Source organism: Diabrotica virgifera, chromosome 2, assembly GCF_917563875.1.
Source record: "Diabrotica virgifera virgifera chromosome 2, PGI_DIABVI_V3a".
NCBI classification, from domain to species: domain Eukaryota; kingdom Metazoa; phylum Arthropoda; class Insecta; order Coleoptera; family Chrysomelidae; genus Diabrotica; species Diabrotica virgifera.
The window spans coordinates 7,223,963-7,247,125 of NC_065444.1; the positions used below are offsets into that span (position 1 = coordinate 7,223,963).

Here is a 23,163-nt window from a genome sequence, read left to right on the forward strand (position 1 = left end):
ACATGTATTTGACAGTTGCGGTGATGACACTTCATATTTGTTTTTATTCTTTACTATAAGTATTTGTTTCTTTATATTTACTGTTTTTATTATATACTTTAACGTAAGATTATAACTTAATTCTTGTTTTCTATTTCTAAAGTTTTTATTTATTTACATTGAATGTTAATTTGTTTTGCTGTATAATCCACTTCCGCAAAAATTATGTGATGTATTTGATTTAAAATGAATTCAAGAATTTTTTGTAATTGGGCAACAATGTCACAATGTCAACTTGGATCTCTAACGTAAATAATGACGTGCAACGGTAAGTAAATTAGACGGACTGTATTGCTCTGGACTACTTTACCACTTGGAAATTTTAATCTAGCAGACACACCTTCAGTAAACGCATGAGTAACAGATTAAAACTACTGTTTATCTTCACAAACTTTTCTTAAACAATGTCTTTTAATCCACGTTTCATCCAGATAAAAAATATTAGTGCCTTTTCTTCTCAGTTTGCGAATTTATATTAAATGTCATCTTCAACAAATTATTTCTTCTCTATAAACACATATTTGGGCACTTCCGGTTGCAACTTTTTTATCGGAAGTAATAAAACTCAGAAGTAGGTACATTTGTTTTTGTCTTGCCAAAGCGCGTCGACTAATATATCGCTTGTACTATTTCAGCGACTTTAGAATATTACTTCCGGTTGCAGCTCTAAATTCGGAAATCCGAGGTCAACTTTCTCACCTTTATTACCATCCTTGGGTTATAAGCTTTCATTCGACACCTATTTGTCATTGTATTTGGTCTAATCACTGAGGAGTTGTGTTTACGAACGGACAGACGGATATGGACAATTCAAGGTTTTCAAATTTTTGTAAAATGGATGAAAACAAAAAAAATTACTCATAGACATAATAAGACAAATAGTTTCCATCTCTTAAACGTTTTCATGACTTACCAATAACTTTTTTTGGTTCCACTTTAGTATGCGGTCTACGATTGCGTTTGTGCAATAGCTTGCGGTCTACCTGTGCGGCTAAACCATACCGTAATCTTTCAGAAGGGCTTGCACCTTGCACACAATAATGAAAGGCAGCAAACCAAGCGTACTCAAAATGTTTTTTTTGCTAAGTAGTAATAAACATTTTGAGAAGTATACAATAAACGTGTTTCTTTATTATTATACAGGGTGTCCCGAAAAGATTGGTCATAAATTATAGCACAGATTCTGGGGTCAAAAATATGTTGATTGAACCTCACTTACCTATATACAATAGTTCACACAAAAATAGTTACAGCTCTTTGAAATGACAAAATGAAAATCATTTTTTTTTCATATATCGAGAACTCTTAGAGATTTTTTTATTGAAAATGGACATGTGGCATCCTTATGGCAGTAACATCTTAAAAAAAATTAAAGTGAAATTTGTTTACCCCATAACAATTTTATGGGGGTTGGGGGTTTTGTTCCCTTAAACCCCCCAAACTTTTGTGTACGTTCGAATTAAACTATTATTGTAGCACCATTAGTTAAACACAATGCTTTTAAAACTTTTTTGCCTCTTAGTACTTTTTCGATAAGCCAGTGTTTATCGAGATATTTTGAATATTTGTCGAATCCACCACATATTTGTATATGGTTAAGTTCGATTATAGAGACCTGTTAATAATCTGAAAATTTATTTATAATTTACATTCATAGGTATATTTTGAAAAAGAAGCCACATCTCGATAAAAGGTGACATCAAAAAAAGACTAAGAGGCAAAATTTTTTTAAAAACACTGTGTTTAACTAATGGTACCACAGTAATATGTAGTTTAATTGGAACGTACACAAACATTTGGGGGGTTTAAAGGAACAGAACCCCCATACAATTTGTATGTAAAGATATTAAAAAAGAAGCCGCATGTCGATAAAAACTGGCTTATCGAAAAAATACTAGGAGGCAAAAAAGTTTTAAAAATGTTGTGTTTAACTAATGGTACCACAATAATGAATTAATTGGAACGTACACAAAAGTTTGGGGAGTTTAAGGGAACAAAATCCCCATAAAATTTTTATGTTGTGGACAAATTTCACTATAATTTTGTTTTAAGATGTTCCTGCCATAAGAATGATACATGTCCATTTTCAATAAAAAATCTCTAATAGTTTTCGATATATTGAAAAAAATCGATTTTCATTTTGTAACTTCAAAGGGCTGTAACTTTTTTTATGAGTACATTTGTACAAAGGTAAGTTAGGTTCAATCGAACTATTTTTGACCCCAGAATGTGTGGTATAATTTATGACCAATCTTTTCGGGACACCCTGTATAAATAATACCATAATCTTCTATCTTTTTGGTTAGGGTGTCTGCATAATTTTTTTAAGCTAGAATCATTGACTACCTTTCTCTCTTAAATTAAGGTGCATGAATTTTTTCTTAATAATAATTTGGCTGTATCGTTTTATAAATATTTAGGTTACATAGGTATATTTTTTTGGACAACATCAAGTTTAGGGCAACCAAACATAACCAATTTGTAGTTGACATTTGATTGAGGTAATCTAAAAACACTGACAGTGTTGCCATGTTATAAAATATTTCTTACTGTAACATCTAAAATTCAAAATTGAATAAGAACACAATTGTATAATTTAAAAATCAAAAACAAATGTTAGATATAAATCAGAAAATATATATTTTTTATTTAGCTAATGCCTCGACAACTATTGGCCATTGGCATGGTAGGTACAGTAATTTTGAACAGTTAGGTACCTAGTGCCATGTGTAGTGTGTGTGTTGAGTAAGTGTCTTGTTACTTTGCAAAGTCGACGTCATTGTCTTTGCAAAGAGACGCTAATTGTATCCGAACGTCTGCGGTCCCTCCGGTGAGTACCGATCTCACAAGGACAGAAACTGTATTCATTTATTAATTTATAATAAATGAAAAATTTCTGACCCTGGTGAGATTCGAACCCACAACCTTTCGGATTTTTTCGATCCAAAGGCAGGCGCTCTTACCACTGAGCCACGGAGGGGGTCAGAAAATATATTAAAAGCATTAAAATTATATAAAAATCAATAGGGGTAATAGTTAATAGAAACACTAAACAATGTGAAGATTTCTAAACTGTAACTAATAAAATATCTAAAATACTAAATAGTAATAAAAAGAAACTAACTTAAATGAATAAACTAACCTAAGAAATAAAACTAAGAATACACTAAATTAAACTGAACTTAAATTTAACTAAACTAAATATTGTTCTAAAATATTCAAAATACATATATTTTTTATAATATTTTAAACATCTAAATTATAAAAAAAAACATTTTAAACAAGGGTCTAAATTCATGTCTGAATTATAAACAGATATGGCAACACTGTTCACAAAATTCATGCTGTTGCATGGCCGTTGCCCTAAACTTGATGTTGTCCATTTTTTTTGTAAATAGTTGGTGTACATTTTTTTTTTTGTAAATTATTAGTCCCCTTTCATTTTACATTTATTTTCCTCCAAATGTTTTTTGCTTCCACAGTTTTCTTGCATTTCGTTATTTTGCGCAAATCTTTCAGGCATTTTCAGATTGCGATCGGTACACCGCACACTATAAGAGCCTCGGGGTAGACCGCATACTATAGTAGCACCTTACTTTTATCAAGTATGAGTTAAACCAATAAGCTGCATTAAAAAATAAACTTTTGCAGTTCGTATTTTCGTCTAGTATTCGTATTTTTGGTACCTCCCTCGTAACTAATATTAGTTCGCGCATAAGTCGTTTATGGTTCAAGAGAAAGGATGAGTACCTACCTGAAAAAACAAAGTTGCGATGAAAACAACCCATCCATATCCCCCATCTGGTATGCTGGGCCCAAGTTCTGATTGTGTAGCCACAACGCTATCTATGGCCAATTCCTGATCCCGAATTGGTCTTCTTGAGGGCTCGGAAAGCATTTTCCAAGAATTCTCAGGTACTAACACTACAATTTTAAGGTTATTAACACATCACATCGTTTCACTTTGTGTTTTTTTACGAAAAAATTGTATTTTTCAGCACAGATCACCACCAACATTCAGGTTAATCACTTTTCTTGCTTCAAACACTCTGGTATATCGTATATTGTTATCTTATCTATTGGATAAGTACACATAATTAGAGTAGAAATGATTATTTATGTAATTTCGACATTTCCCCAAATAGGTGTAACGTTTGGAGACGACTTCTTTTGAGTGTTGCCTAATGCAATGATCAGAACGGGTCCAAGGTCTGACTGGGTGTATTTTAGTTATGGTACAATGTTAAATTTTTCGATTATTATTCAACAGGTACTACCGACAGGTAGTATCTATCAGCGCGCATCAGTTATTCGTGAATCGTGACGTAGGCGGGCGTTACTTTGCATTTAGTTAATGGAACTACTTTGTTGGTTTTCCTTACATAATTTTTTGTGGGTACTACTACTTTGATTAAAGTATTTCAAATTCATTTTGTGTTTCCGGTAAAAAAAAATAAATTGTAAAAATCTAGTAGTTAAATACTAATAGAGTACTATTGCTTACAATATATATATACATACAGGTAGTGTTGGAAAATTCTCGAGAATGAAAAATCAGAAAATATTCTCGAGAATATTCTCGATATGGAGAATTAACCCTACGACGCACTTAGAGATATTGTTGAAGATGAAATAGGGTATTAAAAATCATGAAATTATATACAAAATTATGAGACTAAACAACCGTGTTCTTTATATACAGGGTGTAACAAAAATACAGGTCATAAATAAAATCACATATTCTGGGACCAAAAATAGTTCGAATGAACCTAACTTACCTTAGTACAAATATGCACATAAAAAAAGTTACAGCCCTTTGAAGTTACAAAATGAAAATCGATTTTTTTGAATATATCGAAAACTATTGGAGATTTTTTATTGAAAATGCACATGTGGTATTCTTATGGCAGGAACATCTTAAAGAAAAAATTATAGTGAAATTTGGACACCCCATAAAAATTTTATGGGGATTTTGTTCCCTTAAACCCCCCAAACTTTTGTGTACGTCTCAATTAAATTATTATTGGGGTACCATTAGTTAAATTCAATATTATTAAAACTTTTTTGCCTCTTAGTATTTTTTCGATAAGGCAGTTTTTATCGAGTTGAGGCTTATTTGTCAATATGTTTACATAAAACTTTTATGGGGGTTTTGTTCTTTTAAACCCCCCAAATGTTTATGTACGTTTCAATTAAAATATTACTGAGGTATCATTAGTTAAACACAGTGTTTTTAAAAAAAAATTTGCCTCTTTTTATTTTTTCGAAAAGGCACCTTTTATCGAGATGTGACTTCTTTTTTAATATGGTTCAAAATATCCCTAAAAATGTAAATCGTAAATAAATGTTCATATTATTACTAAGTCTCCATAATCGTACTTAACCATATACAAATATGTGGTGGATTTGACAAATATTCGAAATATCTCGATAAAAACTGACTTTGCGAAAAAGTACTACGAGGCAAAAAAGTACTACGAGGCAAAAAAGTTTTAAAAATATTGTGTTTAACTAATGGTACTACAATAATAATTTAATTGGAACGTACACAAAAGTTTGGGGGGTTTAAGGGAACAAAACCCCCATAAAATTTTTATGGGGTGTCCAAATTTCACTATAATTTTTTCTTAAGACGATACTGCCATAAGAATGCCACATGTCCATTTTCAATAAAAAATGTCCAATAGTTTTCGATACATTCGAAAAAATCGATTTTCATTTTGTAACTTAAAAGGGCTGTAACTTTTTTTATGTGCACATTTGTACTAAGGTAAGTTAGGTTCAATCGAATTATTTTGGTCCCAGAATATGTGATTAAATTTATGACCTGTATTTTTGTTACACCCTGTATAAACAAAATACAAAAACAACAGAGAACACAAAATTTATTTGATAAAAAAATGAAAGTTTTTTCTTAACAACAAATAATGCAAGTAATGGATGTGGTGATTTAATCAGAAAATTATGAGGCCTCAGGTTCAGAATCTATTTCTATCATTAGCTTATCCTGGTCATCTACATTCTGCATTTCAATGCACTGATGAGAAGTTTATTGTGGGATTTTATTTTTCACGAGTCGTCAGCTCAGTCATGGATTGGTCTACGTTTAAAGCGGATTTAGAAGGGCTAGTTTTAGAAGCAATATGTTGCGGAAAATATATATTTGGTATGTTTCTGGCAACATTACAGCCATCTAATGAAAATATCGCTGTTTGGCTGAGCCATGTGGTCGAAATCTTACTGCTATTTGAACACTATTGCAGTGCCTGATACGTTGCCGATAAAGTCTAACTGCTGTGGAAAATTTTGCATGTTGCTCTGTATTTCCTCTTTATTTCCTGTACTCCGTTGAAATTTAATTTGGTTTTGTCAAAACATACAAAGAAAAGATGAATATGTGGTCAAATGAAATCGCAACACGGTTTATTAATACAGTACATTTACGTCCAGAGTTGTGGAACTTGGCATACTTCTGGAACTATGAGACAAATGGAAGAGTAGTGCACCCGGAATAAGTACATTAAACTAAAACTGTTAGTATATACATAAATAACAATTGCTAATCTTGTTGAGATTGGTATTGCGTTTCTCATGTTTGATCTGTTTTTTCTATTTCTGGCTCTATCATATTTATTAATAGTTCGAAATTACTTTTTGACATTCTGTAAGATTCTTAAACAAATAATTGTCTAGCATTATTTCCACAGTTAAATTACTCATTGTTTCGCGTTTACTTAGAAAATCCGTATCCACATTTTCCGTTTTTCATTTTTCTTTTTTATGTATCGTCTTAGCACGATTAAGGACGAAGCAACTCTTAAGAGAATATTCTGGCCGAGAATATTCTCTTCTTACATCACTACATACAGGTGTGGCTTCAGGAATATCTTGCTTCAGTTTTTATGAGTATGTATTTTATTACAGTAAAACCTCCGTTAACCGAAACATCGTTTAACCGAAATGGCTGACAGTTTCAATAATTTCGTCAATAAACAGTAAATTTAAAAAAAAGCAATAAAATTAAGGAACATGTTTGGAGTGTTTTTTAAGAAATCTTCTATTTTCTGTTGTATTTTCCTTTGACAACGATGTTTTGCAGCTATATCTCTTCAATACCATGTAATTTGATACAAGAAGAATACAAAAAACAATGTTATTTTTAACCGAAATTCTTGTTATCCGAAACGGTCTCCCCCCAATTATTTCGGTTAACGGAGGTTTTACTGTAATTAGATGTATATTGTGTTTTATTTCGCAATAAGGGGGACAAACTTTGCAAACGAAAATATTATTACAGATCAACTTCAATTAGTAGCGTATGCAGATGATCTAATCATCATAGCGAAGACGAAGATGACACTTATAAAAGCAGTTGAAAAATTAAATACGGAAGCGAAGAGAATAGGGCTACAGATAAACCAGAACAAAACAAAATACATGACTATAGGGAAGGACGACACAACAATTCAGAAATATCTAATACCACAGAACCATACATTTGAAACTGTATCTACCTTTAGCTACTTGGGAGTAACAATAGGGAAAACCGGAAAAGAGAACAGAGGAAAGAATTCTGAAAGGCAAAAAAAATGTAATGAATAGAAATCTGCTGAGCAGCAAGACTGTAAGTAAGAGAACAAAGATAAACCTATATAAGACCTGTTGTTACATATGGGATGGAAACAACGACGATTAACAAGAAAGAGGAAGATAGCCTTCTGAAATTTGAAAGAAAATAATGAGAACAACACTGGGCCACAATGTAACAAGAGAGAGAAAAAATAAGAATGAAAACAAATGCCGAAATTGAAGAATTAAAGAGAGACAATATATAGTCAGATACATAGAATTTCTCCTTAGATTGGATAGGACATATACAGATACAGAGACGCCCACAATCAGATAAGTTGAGAAGAATAACAACTAACTGGGACTGCACTATGACCCAGGTGTAGAGGAAGACAGAAGATGGCTGGAAAATGTAGAAGAACACATAAGAGTAGTGAATGTGAAAGACTGGAAAGTTCAGTGCAAGGACAGGAAGAAATGGAAAAAGTCAAGACAGCAGCAAAGACACACAGCAAGCTATATATGACAAATGAGTTTAATCCACCTCGCCCAAGAATAGGATTTTGAACGCCATGGTCCTGAGGCCTGATTCTAATTCATTTCGACAGTCGCAATTTCATTTCGACACCGCCATGACAGCCGCAGAGTATAGCGATTCTTATTCATTTCGATATTAGTTACAACTGGGGATATTAACCTTATCATGTTGACACTGCTCAGAATTTGGGTTGGCGCTCCGGTTTATTGGAATTTGTTGATAGTCTGGGAAAATTATCGAAAAAATGCCATTTTTGGGAAAAATTATTTACCAGCTATTTTATTGCTAAAATCGAATCTTAAGATTGCATATATTAGTAATATGGGGTATGACAAGTCCGCAGAAAGTGTGTTATTTTATTTATAAACAAATTAGCACTCCTAAATCTTCTTTTTTTTTTTCAATTAGTGGTCTGTAACTCCTAAATTTTTTCCTTTGAGCCAAAAACTCTCAAATAAAAATTCACCGTAATTTAGTTCTGCACAAAGTTATTTTTTTTCCGATTTCCTTCAACAAAAATTTTACTCAGAAAATCCGAGTTTTCCCAAAAAATCTGCAATTTTCAATTAAAATTTTAGGGAAGTACCTAATTATTTATCAATAATTAAATAATTGATGACATGAAAGATTTATTATAGTAGATTATACAGAGGGGCTAAATTATGGAATAAATTCATTTCTTTAAAACGGACGATTTTGGAGCAAAATCCCGAAAGAGGTTGATTCTTATTTTTAAATTACAATTTTTTGGCATATATTTCATACTAGTGACGTCATCCATCTGAGCGTGATGACGTAATCGATAATTTTGTTAATGGGAATAGGGGTCGTGTGGTAGGTCATTTGAAAGGGCGTTCAATTCTCTATTCAGTAATATAAACATTAATATCATTAGGTATTTATACAGGGATGCCAAAAAAAATTTTTGAATTAAATTAATTGGCGCAAAAAGAAGAATGTATGTAATTTATTTAACTCAAAATACATTGTACTGCTGTCAGAAAATAGAAAAAAAGGTTTATTTCACAAATAAACATTTCTTTTCGCTTAAATTAAATCACAAACAGCCTCCCTCCTACCTATTGGCAGTTTGAACATTTAATTTAAGCTAAAAGCAATGTTTATTTGCAAAATAAACATTTTTTCTATTTTCTGACAGCAATAGAATGTATTTTGAGTTAAATAAATTACGTGCATTCTTCTTCTTGCGTCAATTAATTTAATTCAAAAATTTTTTTGGCCTCCCTGTATAAATAATGATAATAATGTTTATAATACTGAATAGAAAATTGAACGCCTTTGTAAATGAGCTACAACACGAACCCCTATTCCTATTTAAAAAATAATCAATTACGTCATCACGCTCGGATGGATGACGTCACTAGTTTGAAATATATGCCAAGAAATTTAATTTAAAAATAAAAATCGACCTGTTTCGGGATTTTTCTTTAAAATCGTTCATTTCAGAGAAAATTAATTTATTCCATAATTTAGCCCCTCTTTGTATATCAGGAGACCGGCGACAATCTAACCAATAGTTTAGCAATAATTAAAATGTTAATTAAAAAGTTTCGGTCGAAATAATAACCAGAAAGATTATGATACACCCGAATAACTATGATTTTCGTATAAAAAAGCGCTATACCTATTCAACGTACCTTACAGGATTGAAATTGGACCATTTGAGCCGTCTCAGGAATGTTATAAAGAAACAATTTTTTGGCTTATAAACAAATAGAACCCCTCAGAAAATATTAGATTAAATTAAATTAAGTTAACGCTGTTGAAAAGGGCACGGCTTCTGTGTCCTTTGCGAAGAAATACAAATTGAATTGGGAGGAGTGACTCCAGGTATAACCGGTCAAATTTGACCGGCATTTGCGACAGAGTTATAAACAACAGGATTTTAATCTTTGAACCATTAGATATCTACCTTTTAATTCCGGTCCTCTTTGTACATACAAATTTTCATATCTTCAAGACACTCATAACAAAAAAGATTTATGTCACTGTCACCAAATTATTTAATTATTGATAAATAATTACTTCCCTCAAATTTTAGTTGAAAATTAAAGATTTTGTTTGGAAAACCCGAATTTTCTGAGGAAAATTTCCGTCGAAGGAAATTGGAATAAATTATCAATGTGCAGAATTAAATTACTGTCAATTTTTATGTGAGTGTTTTGGTTTAAAGTTAAAATTTTCGGAGTTATAGAGCAATAATAAAAAAAAAAAAGATTTCGGAGCGCTAATTTGTTTATAAACAAAATAACATACTTTCTGTGGACTTTGCACAGCTATATTACTAATATAGGAAATCTTAAGATTTGATTTCAGCATGTCCAGCAATAAAATAGCTGGTAATTAATTTTCCTTGTTTTTTACCAATTTTCCCAGATTATTACCTTACATCTTTCATTGAGTTGATGATTCATGTTGTGGACATTCTCAATTATTATATTTCTAATTTAATACTATTCTATCTAATTCCTCAAAACAAGCAAATTTCAATTAAACCCAGCTATATTATAATACCTTTTGCTTTAGTTTTCCTTGCAAGAAATAAACAAAACACATCTAAACTAAACCTAACCTCGCTTTTGGCCATTCATTCATCTCCGTGTCAAATAATTTCGACAGTCGAAATTATTATATCAACACCCTTTTTAAAGTCGCTATTAATTTCGATAGTCGCTATTTCATGACGTCACATCGTTAGTTCAACTAAAATCCACAAGGCTCGCACAATCGCATTTCAACCGTCGCTATATTGAAAGCGACTTGTTTTTGGTCGAAATTTGATTTAGAATCAGGCCCCTGGTTGCCCAAAAGCGGTCTTGGTCTTGTTCTTGCGTTTTTGCAAGACCAAGACCGCCTAATTTTAGCCAGACCAAGACCAAGACTGACCGTGCCAGACTTGAGCAAGAACAAGACTAAGCCTGCGAGACTCTTGCGTCTTGCAGTTAGAACGGAGGGTCGTTTTAGGAAGTATTTATATAAGTTCGACTACATTCTTAGATACTCTATGAGAAACAATAAAATTTTAATAAATTGTTAATTAACAATTGAATTGCTGCTAAAATATTCGTTTAATTTTCACCGGCTTCTGGAATTACAATCTATACCAAGAAAGCTTTGATGTCACTAAGTTATTTAATTATTGATTAATATTTACTTACCTAAAACTTTATTTGAAAATTAGAGTTTTTGTTGGGAAAACCCGCATTTTCCGAGGAAAATTTTCTTTGGAGCAAATCGGGAAAAACATATCTCTATGCAGAATTTAATTGCGGTAAATTTTTATTTGGGTGTTTTTGTTGTAAAGTTAAATTCTTCGGAGTTATAGAGCAATAATTGAAAAATATACGATTTGTCGGCGCCATTTTGTTTATAAAAAAAGTAGCACACCATCTGCGGACTTTGCATACCTATATTATTAATATATAGGATCTTATAATTCGATTCCAGCAATAAAATTGCTGGTAAATAACTTTTCCACGAATTTTGCTAATTAGCCCAGAGTACTTATAGTCCGTTCTTTAACGGTAAAATATTGCAAAATCTCTAAATTTTAAAGAACCGCTTGGATTGCCATGAAATTTGGCATACACATAGCTAACAAGTCAAAGAAAAAAAGTGATATTGTGCCGATATGTGCTTTTGCCCTGGGGGTGGTTTTCACCCCTCTTGGGGGTGAAAAAATATTCGTCCAAAGAAAGTCAGGAAATAGATAAACTGGCTAATTTTAAGTAACTTTTGTTCTATAGAGTTTTTTTTTAAGTCAATACTTTTCGAGTTATTTGGCAGTGAATATGTTCATTTTTTCAACAAAATAACCACGCTTTTAGACGGTTTTTCGCAAATAACTCAAATAGTAAGTATTTTGTCGAAAAAACATTCTTAGCAAAAATATAGCCTGTAAAATTTTTTAAAAAATGGTGTATATCTCACGTCTCTACACCTAGTAGGAGCAGAGTTATAGCTAATGAAAAATAGGTTCATATTCGTCAAATTCCAAATGGAATACGTTAATGTGAAATAAATAAAGATGAAGCACACTTCGGGGAAAACTCATTAAAACTTATTTAAAGTGTTTAAAAAAAGCTTCATTTTTGTTTTATAAAAAAATTTCTAGCATCAAAATTAAACAAGTTACGCTCAAAAGAAAGTTAGTCCCTTTTGGTTTTGGTAAAAAAATCGAGAAAATCACCCCCTAATTAATATCTTAATTGAACTTAATCGTTACGACTTCACAAGTTTCTTAACTCGTGTATATATTGTTTATATAATCTGTAAGTTTCATCGGTTCAAAGTCCTTATTATTGAAAGGGCTGTAGTTAAAAGGGGTTGAACGAGTCATTGATCACGAATGTGCAAATTTAGAAACACCAAATCTTAATCAATTTTTGTCTAACAGAAAAACAAAAAATACATGATATTTAGAAAAGCAAATCTGACTTTTTTTGTTTTTCGAGATTTTTGGTATCTCTAACAATTTTTAAGTTATTTTGAAAAAAAAGCATATTTTTCAAAATTTAAATTTTTAAAAATTTTATTTTGAAACCAAATTTTTTCAAAAATAGCACTTTGAATCGATAAAACTTACAGATCATATAAAGACGATATAAGTAAAATAATTTGTGGAGCGATAACGATTAATTTCATTCAGTTTTCATTCAGTAATTTCATCAAGTTGCTAATTAGGGGGTGGTCTTCCCGATTTTTTTTTGCAAAAACAAAAGGGGCCAACTTTATTTTGAGCGTAACTTGCTTAAATTTAATGCCAGAAACTTTTTGTAAAAACAGAAATAAAGCTTTTTTAAACACTTTAAAAAAGTTATAATGGGTTTTCCCCAAAAAGTGCTTAATTTTTTGGATATTTCACGTCGAAATATTCTATTTGAAATTTGGTGAATATGAATCTATTTTTCATTGGCTATAACTCTGGTTCTACGAGATCCTGAGACCTAACGCGTACACTATTTTTTTACTTTTTTATAAGCTATATTTTGGCTAAGAACGTTTTTTCGACAAAATACTTACTTTTTGAGTTATTTGCGAAAAACCGTCTAAAAATGTGGTTATTTTGTTGAAAAATGAACATATTCACTCGCAAATAACTCTGAAAGTGTTGACTTGGCGAAAAAGCTCTATAGAACAAAAGTTACTTAAAATTAGTCAGTTTACTCATTTCCGGACTTATTTTGGACATATATTTGTTCACCCCTGAGAGGGGGTGAAAGTCACCCCCAGGGCAAAAGCACACATCGGCACAATATCACTTTTTTCTTTGACATGTAAGCTATACGTATGCCAAATTTCATGTCAATCCAAGCGGTTCTTTAAAATTTAGAGCAAAAACCGTGAAAGAATGGACTATTAATGAAAATTAAATCTCTAATGATATGGTCAGTTGTTCTGAAGCTCTTTCCTTGTGGCATTTTTATAATCAACTATTTTCAATGGGAAATAAGCCACTATTTTACCAAAAAAATGATTTTATTAACGTTTTTAATTTTATTAATAACATGTCTGAATTGCCGATATAAATGAGTCAAAGTAAATAAATTATTAGAAGATTTTTTTACTAAGCAACAACATTTTTGTTTAATTTAGTATTATTTTGTATTTTGACAACGACACCCGACTTAGGCGTCGAAACATTAATAAAATCATTTTTTTTGGTAAAATTGTGGCTTATTTCCCATTGAAAATAGTTGATATGGTCAGTCTATCAATTACTAGCTCCCATGTTTTATGGTGTGACTAACTAGTTTTATGACCCCCTAGTTTGTACATTGTTGTATCTTCCTTGTTGCGGTAAACAGGTACTAATATAATGCTCCATTCATCTGGCATTTGACCCACCTTCATAATTCTATTAAATAAACCTGTTAGCCAACTTGTTCTTGTCTTTCCTAATCCTGTCCACCCTTCCGCATGAATATTATCTAGTTGGACTGCTTTTCTTTTCTTTATATTTATTTTGAGGTGCTTCAACCCCTTCTCGTTTGTTATTTTGGAAGCCATTGGTAACACTGTGTGAATGTTGATATGAACAATTCCCTTTTAAGATAAACAACTGTAAGTTTCTACCAAATAATGTTTCAAATATGAGGTGTAAAATAATTTTGACTTGGGTTCTGCTAATGAGCTTGCTTTTTTTGTCATAAAAGTAGAAAAAAACGTTAAATTTATCCTTTATAATCATTATCGTCCAGTTCTCGTCTAAAATTATTTTCACTGTACTAATATCCGTCGACTAATTTACAATTATTAATGCGATGTTAAAACATCTTACCTTTAGCGGCTTCTGGAATGTCTCAGACATATCTAATTTCATTGATGAAATGCGTAGGCGATTTCCACTTCCATTATACTTATCTTTTTGTGACATACTTACTGTGAACTATGCTTAAGTAAACTAAATAGACAGATTCACACCCAATAATGTCACAACAATCACCAAATACATCTTTTTTGGTTGATCATGTTGGCCTTATACGGTAATCGACATACTAACACATCGCTAAAGAGTTCTAAAAACATGTTCTTTATATAAAAACTAAAATCTAAAAATTAAAGGAATAACACAGGTAACACAAAAAATCGCCGCTACGAGCCCCAACAACTATATGTTGGAACAAGCAGTTATTTGGCGAATAAAATGCCAATTTACGAAATTCTTTTATTTAATTTTTTTTTAAAATGTAAATATGAAATTAACAACCTTTTTTATTATGTATGGAATTATTTCTACGGTTTAATTATATGTTTTATGTTGAATACTGTTCAATTAATTGTTTAATAATCGAAAACTACTGACAACTAAATATTGGAACATTTTAAATTTTCCTCACGTTCTAGCGTGCCTGGCGAGAAACGAGTGAAGTTTTATTAGCTTCGCGGAAAGAAGGCTTTGAAATCAAACATACGAGTAGCTAGTTTGTTGTCAACAATAATTATAACGCGTCATTTGAGTTTGAATAAATTAACAACTGTCAGTTTTATTATCAGTAATATACAATAATGGCACGTGAAAAACCTACTGATCCAAAAGTGCAAGAAATTATTATTCATCAGTACCACAAGGGGAAAACAAGGCGTGAAATTTTCAGTGAATTAACGGTAGCAATAACTACTGTGTTTAATATAATTAACAAATATGGTGAAACTGCCAGTATTGATGTTCGCGGCAAAAGCTCAGGCCGTCCAAAAGCTGTTTCTCAAAGGAGTGTCAGACATTTAATCAGAATATGTAAGTCGGGAGGAAGAAATACACTACGACAAGTAACCGCTAGATGGAATAGAGAAACTGGGATGAATGTTTCCAGAGAATGCTGTCGCAAATATATCCACAAAAGCGGTCTTAGTTTTTATAAGGTACGTTTGATAGGTTCTTATTTGCGATATAAATTTTCTATTTTTTTTTATTTATTTGAATAGGCCAAAGAAAAACCATTGTTGACGGAAACTCAGAAAAGGAATCGTTATATTTGGGCTAAATCTAAACTTTCGTGGACCAAACTTGACTGGGACAAAGTTATCTATAGCGACGAAAGCAAATTTGATGTCTCTGTGGGGGATAACCGAAAGCATGTGATTAGGGAAAAGACAGAAGCATTCCATAAAGATTGTCTCAAAAGGACTGTAAACTTTCCACAGGGTATCATGGTGTGGGGTTGTATGTCGGCCAAAGGGGTGGGAACTTTACATTTTATTGAAGGCATAGTAAACGCAGCCAAATATCAAGTTATCCTTGAACATTCGTTTTTACCAAGTGCGGCAACGTTGTATCCATCCGGAGATTTTATCTTTCAACAGGACGGAGCCTCATGCCATACGGCTAAATCTACCAAAAAATGGATGGGAGAACATGACGGTAAAGTTTTGTCACATCCTTCTAGTAGCCCGGATCTTAATCCAATAGAGACACTTTGGCACAAAATGAAACAACGCCTAAGAAATAACCCTCAGCGTACTTTGCCACAACTAAGTACTAAATTGCAAGAAATATTGGGATAGTTTCACTTCTGAATTCTGTGAAGGCCTAGTTGATACAATGCCTAATAGAGTTCAGGCTGTTATTCAAGCTAAGGGCGACGTTACGCCTTATTAATTTTTATTTTAATTTGTTAAAAACCGCTTGTTCCAATATTTAGTTGTCAGCATTTTTTGATTATCTAACAATTAAATGGTAATCAACATAAAATATATAATTAAATTGTAAAAATAATTCTACACACAAAAAAAGTTGTTAATTGCATATCTACAATTATTAAAAAAAATTAAATAAAAGAATTTCGGTAAATTGGCATTTTATTTGTAAAATAACTGCTTGTTCCAACATATAGTTGTTAGGGCTCGTATAACTTAACCTAGGAAATGCCAATAGTGTCAACATTTCATGAAAGTCATTAATGTCAAAATTTCATAACAGTGCAGTAAACTTGCCTGCATTTTGACCAGTTACAAACAAGCATTCTCTCTCTTGTCGTTTCCCCATTACTGAGGATCGTGATTTCTTCCAATATTCCTAACAATGTTTCTCCATTGGTCTCTCTCTTCAGCTGCTCTAAGAGCTTCGCAGAATGAGTTTCCAGCTGAATTCTTTATTTGGTCAGACCATCTAGTTGGTGATCGTCCTCTTGATCTTCTCCCCGGAACGTTTCCAGAAACAATTAATCTCTCCAAACTATCGTCACATCTGCGAACCACGTGACCGAAGAATTGCAGAATTAGCTTTGATCGCGCAGTACGTCCTGGGTATACCCAGAGGAAGAACGCCTGCGCATTACAAAATTGGGCGTTCGCGGAGTTCAAATCTTTCCCTCTGAACACCCTCCGGATTTTTAATTCGGTGTTCGCGCAGTACAGAAAAAAGATCCTGAACGTGTCCGGGATACACTCTCGACGTTCGAGAATTTTGTTTCGGATTTTAAGTTCGCACAGGCGCACAAAATATTTGGGAAGAATTTCGACATTCTGTTCTTACTCCTTCCAATTCTTAACCTAAAATATTGTTTTGTTAAACAACTTGTAGATGTAGATTCTGGTTTTTAAAGTTTTGAAATTATGTAAAGTGTTGTATCACTTGTCAATGTTTTCCATTTCGTATGTTTATAAATAAGTAGGTACCTTTTCTAGTATTATTTTCATTCGATATTCGATAATTATCTATTACGGTAGTATGTATTACAATAAATTGTACTCTGTTTTTACTTAATTTCTTCTATCTAAAAGTACCTACATATTCTTGTGGTTTATTTTTCAGTTTAATTTATGGGTTAAATTAGTCTCTTATTGAATATAATGAAACATAAACAACACATCAAACTTATTCTGAAACTATTTCTTGTGTCTTGTTATATTTCATTATTTTTGTAGTGTAATAAACCACAACACAATGCCACAACCCATCAAACTCAATAAGTACATACCTACATATCAAAATTGGAAATTATTGTTTTACTAAATTATTCCTTCCTTCAGATAATGTTCAACCCCCAGGAAGTTAAAGGTAATTTTTATATCTAAATATCAACAATCTTTTACTCTCTACAAAAATGTAAGCTGGATTTCCGAGTGGAAATAACCACATTATATTGTGGAAATAATAAAGAAAGACTCTAATCAAATTTCTACCTTCTAAGAAAGGCATTGAATTGAATAGAAAGTTAATCCTTTGCCTGTTGCTTTTATTCTCTTTTCTCTTTGTTGACATAGTTATCTTCCCTCTCAAAAAGGTCCGGAACATTGTTTAAATAATCAAAATGTCATAAAATGAAAAAAAAAATTCGATTTTTTTCTTCGTTTTTTGATTATAACTTTAAAAGTATTCATTTCCGAGAAAAGTTGTACTGATATAAAAGTTGCGCAATTAAATTTCGTACAATATAGAATTGGTTAAAAATTTAAAAAACATGTAGTCACCCTTGTTGCAAAATAGCAATAATTGCGAAAAATCCATACAAAAACAAGTATTCGCATTTTACGTTTTTCAACCATTTATGCTACACTTAGGACCTTCATATTTCACCCAGATAAACTTTATAATACAGTAAAACAATACTGTAAATTTCATTAAGATCGGTTTAATAGATTTTTAATAGATGCAATCCAGCTTTCTCAAAAAAAATCATTTTTTCAAAATGTTACAGGACTGAAAATAAAGCAGATAGCAATTTTTTTTGCTTATAGAAGTGTACTGTACCTTTCATTTGCAATTTGCAAAACTAAAATCGATTAACTACCACGGCGTCAGGAATTTTTTTAAATAAACATTAATTATTGGTGCTACGCGCAGGACAGCGGATAGTTTGCTCTGATGCTACACTTAGGACCTTCATATTTTAACCAGAAAAACTTTATGATATAATAAAACAATACTGTAAATTTCATTAAGATCGGTTTGATCGATTTTGCAAAATAAATACAAAATAAATAAATGTTACAGGACTGAAAATAAAGCATATAGCAAGTTGAAGTTTTTTTTTTGCATATAAAAGAATACTGTACCTTTCATTTGAAATTTGTAAAATTAAAATCGGTTAACTAGAACCGCGTCAGGAATTTTTTTAAATAAACATTAATTTTTGTGCTACGCGCAGGACAGCGGATACGTTTGCTCTGATTGAGCATTCTAATGACCTTTGATAATGATTGATACATTTTAATTTTTATTACATTTCGATATAAATAAATAAATTTGTTTATTGCAAAATAAAAACACATACTCTATCCTTTGAAATAACACTTTTTTTAGCAAAAACTTTCTTTGTTCGTATATTTTAACTTAGAGAATAAAAGTTTATTATTTTTAAACATATGCAATTGTTTAAACAATATTTCACAAACAATAATAAAATTAGTTTGATTTTTGTGGAATTAAAATATTAAAATACAACAAAATATAGAGTAGGAAAATAATATATTAGATAAAGATTGGAAGAAATTTTGGTGGAAATTAACTTGTGTGAATCGAACACCGCTGTCCTGCGCGTAGCACCAAAAATTAATGTTTATTTAAAAAATTTCCTGGCGCCGTGGTAATTAATCGATTTTAATTTTGCAAATTGCATATGAAAGGTACAGTACACTTCTATAAGCAAAAAAAATTCAACTTGCTATCTGCTTTTTATTTCAGTCCTGCAACATTTTAAAAAAATCAATTTTGTTTTTGCGAAAGCTGGATTGCAAAATTTATTTTGCAAAATCTATTAAACCGATCTTAATGAAATTTACAGTGTTGTTTTACTATATCATAAAGTTTTTCTTGGTAAAATATGAAGGTCTTAAGTATAGCATAAATGGTTGAAAAACGTAAAAGGCGAATACTTGTTTTTGTATGGATTTTTTTCGCAATTATTGCTATTTTGCAACAGGGATGAATATTTTTTAAATTTTTAACCAATTCTATATTGTAGGAAATTTAATTACTCAACTTTTATGTCGGTACATCTTTTCCCAGAAATGAATAGTTTTAAAGTTATAATCAAAAAACCAATAAAAAAATCGAATTTTTCCTTCATATTTTGACATTTTGATTATTTAAACAATGTTCCGGACCATTTTGAGTGGGAGGATAACTCAAATATTATCATTTGAGTTATTTTCAAGCAATTTCTGCAAAAAAATTTGAGTCACGTCTCAACGTCCATCTCAAAACACTTAGAGGAGTGATTTCCTTGCAAGTTGATGAAAGTACAGACATATCAGATAATGCTAATCTAATGTGTTTTGTAAGATACGATTTTGAAAATACTATTCACGAAGAATTTCTATTTTGTGCATCTTTGTCAACAAGAACAACGAACGGCTGAAGAAATGTTTAATCTGATTGATAGCTTCATTAATGACAATGGAAATAAATGGAGTAAATGTGTGGCAGTAGCGATGGAGCACAGGCAATGGCAGGCACTCGTACGACTTTTTCTGGTATCAAAGCTGTAGCACCAAAATGTGTTTGGGTGCATTGTAGCATTCACAGAGAGGCACTAGCTGTCAAACAAATGTCACTGATTTTAACCGAATCTCTGCAAGAGTGTGTAAAATTTATAAAATTCTTAAACTCTCACCCACTGAGCTCAAGAGTAAGAACATCTTCTTTTACACTGCGAAGTGCGTTGTCTATTAAAAAGGAAATTTTAGGGTAATAATAAAAAGGAAATGTTTTAAAAAGACTTATTAAATTGAAGGAATAAATTTCAATATACATCTACCAACGGCTAGGTGCAATATTTAAATTTAAAGACAGTTTTCATTATGTCAATTGATTAATCAAGGTATCCTATAGTTGTAATATTTTTGACTTATTGGACAATTTAAATATGCCATTACAAGGTAGCAATGTAACTGTATTTAAAGTACAAGTGAAGGTGGAAGCTGCAACAAAAAAACTTAATTTGTGGACACGTCAATGGCATTTGAAAATGTATGTATTGTATGTAAATGTATTCTTTGTTATTTTACAATGAATACGTTTACAATGGACGTAGAATCCGAAACAGGACTTCAGAATTTAGAGATTGAGGCAGTAATTGAACTATCGTGTGATAGGGCACTCAAAGATATATTTGGCAAAATAACACTGATAGATTTTTGTCTGTCTTGCCACCAGGACCAGGAGTACCCAGTTTTAGCAGAAAAAGCGATAAAGTTTCTAATTCCTTTTGTTACGACCTACAAGTGTGAGACAGAATTTTCAACACTGATTTTCCTCAAAAATAAATATAAGAACCGTTTGAAGGTCAAACCGGACTTGAGGATAAAATTAACATCTTTTCCTCCAAAAGCGATATGTTTAGTTATCCAGAAACAACTGTATACTTCTCATTAATAAAGTATTTGATTTTTATTTTGTTTTATTACATTTTTGTTTGAGCTAACGATTCTTTAATCAAATATATAAAACTACACTAAAGACGTGGGTCACAAAGGATAAGCAAAATAATAACCGGGCCACGTAAAAATAATAGTCTAAGAGCTAGTGAACCCTCCGACTAACGGTCGTCCTGTAAGGCTAAAAATTTTTCTAGTGATAATTCATAGCACACCAAGGCTAAAAACCATGACCTGGCAGGCCTCAGCGGTGCACGTGTATCTACCAGGTCAATCGAAAAGTGCAAATTTAGGGGGTAAAATAAACTTTGTCCTGTAAGGTTTAAATTTAAGTATGTGTTTGAGTAAGTCATTTAGAAGAAATGTGTAGTACAATGACAGGCGATTCTGAAGAGCATAAGACCTTGCCAAACGAGGGGAAAGATTAGGGGTTTTTCCTAAAATTATTCTTTTTGCATCGAACAATTTTTTTTTTAGGTTTTTTGAATTATTTCAAACAGAAAACGTCTTTAGTGATTTTTCTCTTAAGTTAATAGTTTTTGTTATATGAGCGATTGAAAATTTTGAAAATTGAGAAATCGGCCATTTTTAACCCTAAATCGGACATTTATCTAAAAATTTCAATGTTTCCAAGGTACGTAGATATTCTTTAAACATTGATTGATGAAATCCCGAAGAGTTTTTTGCAATAAAATATCGAAAACCCCTTTGTTTTTTTAATTGCTAATCAAGCGTGTGCGACACTGTAGTATAAGTGAGGACGTTTGAGTTTGCATAAATTCATTATCTCGAGAATGGGCAAATTTCAAGAGAAATCCTCAGACAGGTCGATTTTTATTTTTGAATTAGGACTTTTTGGCATATATATAATACTAGTGACGTCATCCATCTGGGCGTGATGACGTAATCGATGATTTTTTTAAATAAGAGTAGTGGTTGTGTGATAGTCATTTGAAAGGTTATTTAATTCTCTATTCAGTAATATAAACATTAACATAATTATTTATACAGGGTGTACAAAAAAAATGTTTCTTCTATTTGTCAAATTTATTCAAAGTTAATTTCGACGGTTGTAAGGCAAAAGTTACCAAACGCCAATTTGGCGATATTGACATATATATATCACTGAAATCAGAAAATTTTTCTGCGTCGATTGGTTGTATCCTCATGCGGCTACGATGAAGTTTTTGTCGCTTGGTTCATTTGGTATCTCTTCCATTTTAATCATTTACAGTTAGTAAGTTTTTATTAGATTGTATTTTAAATGTTTGGGCGCGTAGTGATTTTTTACAAACAATATCTAGAGTTTGTAAAATGCTTAAGAAATTTTACCCTACCCGAAAATTTTGTTTTTGTCATTTATTACTTTTTTTCGCACATTAATTGAATACCGTTTTTGTTTAGTTGATTATATCGAGATGTAACTTTCTTAAAAAAGATCAATAGTTCCTTCTTTCTACCGAAAATAGGTCGAAGTTGTCGCTTGGTAATAATTTACCTGCCGTTTTTTTATGTTTTTGTTGCTTAGATATAATATTATATTTCTTTAAAAAGGAAATTTTAAAAGAAATTTTATCATTATTGCACGTAACCTGTTCCGCCGTTTAGAAGGGCTCCAAATCATAGTTTGATTTGTAGTTAGTAACAGAATACCGGTCAGTGTGCTTCGAAATTGTGGAATAGCTAAATATAATGGAGAGTAGAAAACGAATACATAACATCCTAAACCTAGCTCTAGCAAGAGCAGGGGTATCTACCAAAGATTTACCTTCGGTAAGTCCCCATATTTATAATATTTTAGTGTTTCTTATACCGTATTAGTGTTTGGTGTTACTAACTTCTTCTTCTTCTGTAAGTGCCGTCTCCTAATCGGATGTTGGATATCATCATCACTATCTTTACTCTATCTACCACTGCTCTGAATAGTTCTACAGAACTGCTTTTAAACCAGTCCCTTAAATTCTTCAACCATGCCACTGCCTTCTTCCTATACTCCCTCCGCATCTTATATTTCCCTGTATTATCAGTCTTAGCATTTCATATCGCTGTCTCCTCATTGCGTGCCCCAGAAATTGTAACTTTCTTATTTTTAATGTGTTTATTATTTCGGATTCTTTAACCAATTCTCGCAATACTTCCGTGTTCGTTTTCTTCTGTGTCCATGTTATTCCAAGCAT

General features: G+C 31.7%; 2 protein-coding genes across 2 annotated transcripts in view; one reads left to right on the forward strand and one right to left on the reverse strand.

Annotated features, from left to right (window-relative positions):
* LOC126879418 (uncharacterized) overlaps positions 1–4,329 on the reverse strand; it is an 84,282-nt gene extending 79,953 nt beyond the window's left edge. Inside the window, exon 1 of the mRNA XM_050642426.1 lies at positions 3,794–4,329. Coding sequence (XP_050498383.1) covers positions 3,794–3,937 — 144 coding nt within the window. The 5' untranslated portion in view covers positions 3,938–4,329. The remainder of the gene's footprint in view (positions 1–3,793) is intronic.
* Positions 1–23,163, forward strand: part of LOC114344326 (piwi-like protein Siwi) — a 138,572-nt gene that overhangs the window by 46,174 nt on the left and 69,235 nt on the right. The window lies entirely within an intron of this gene.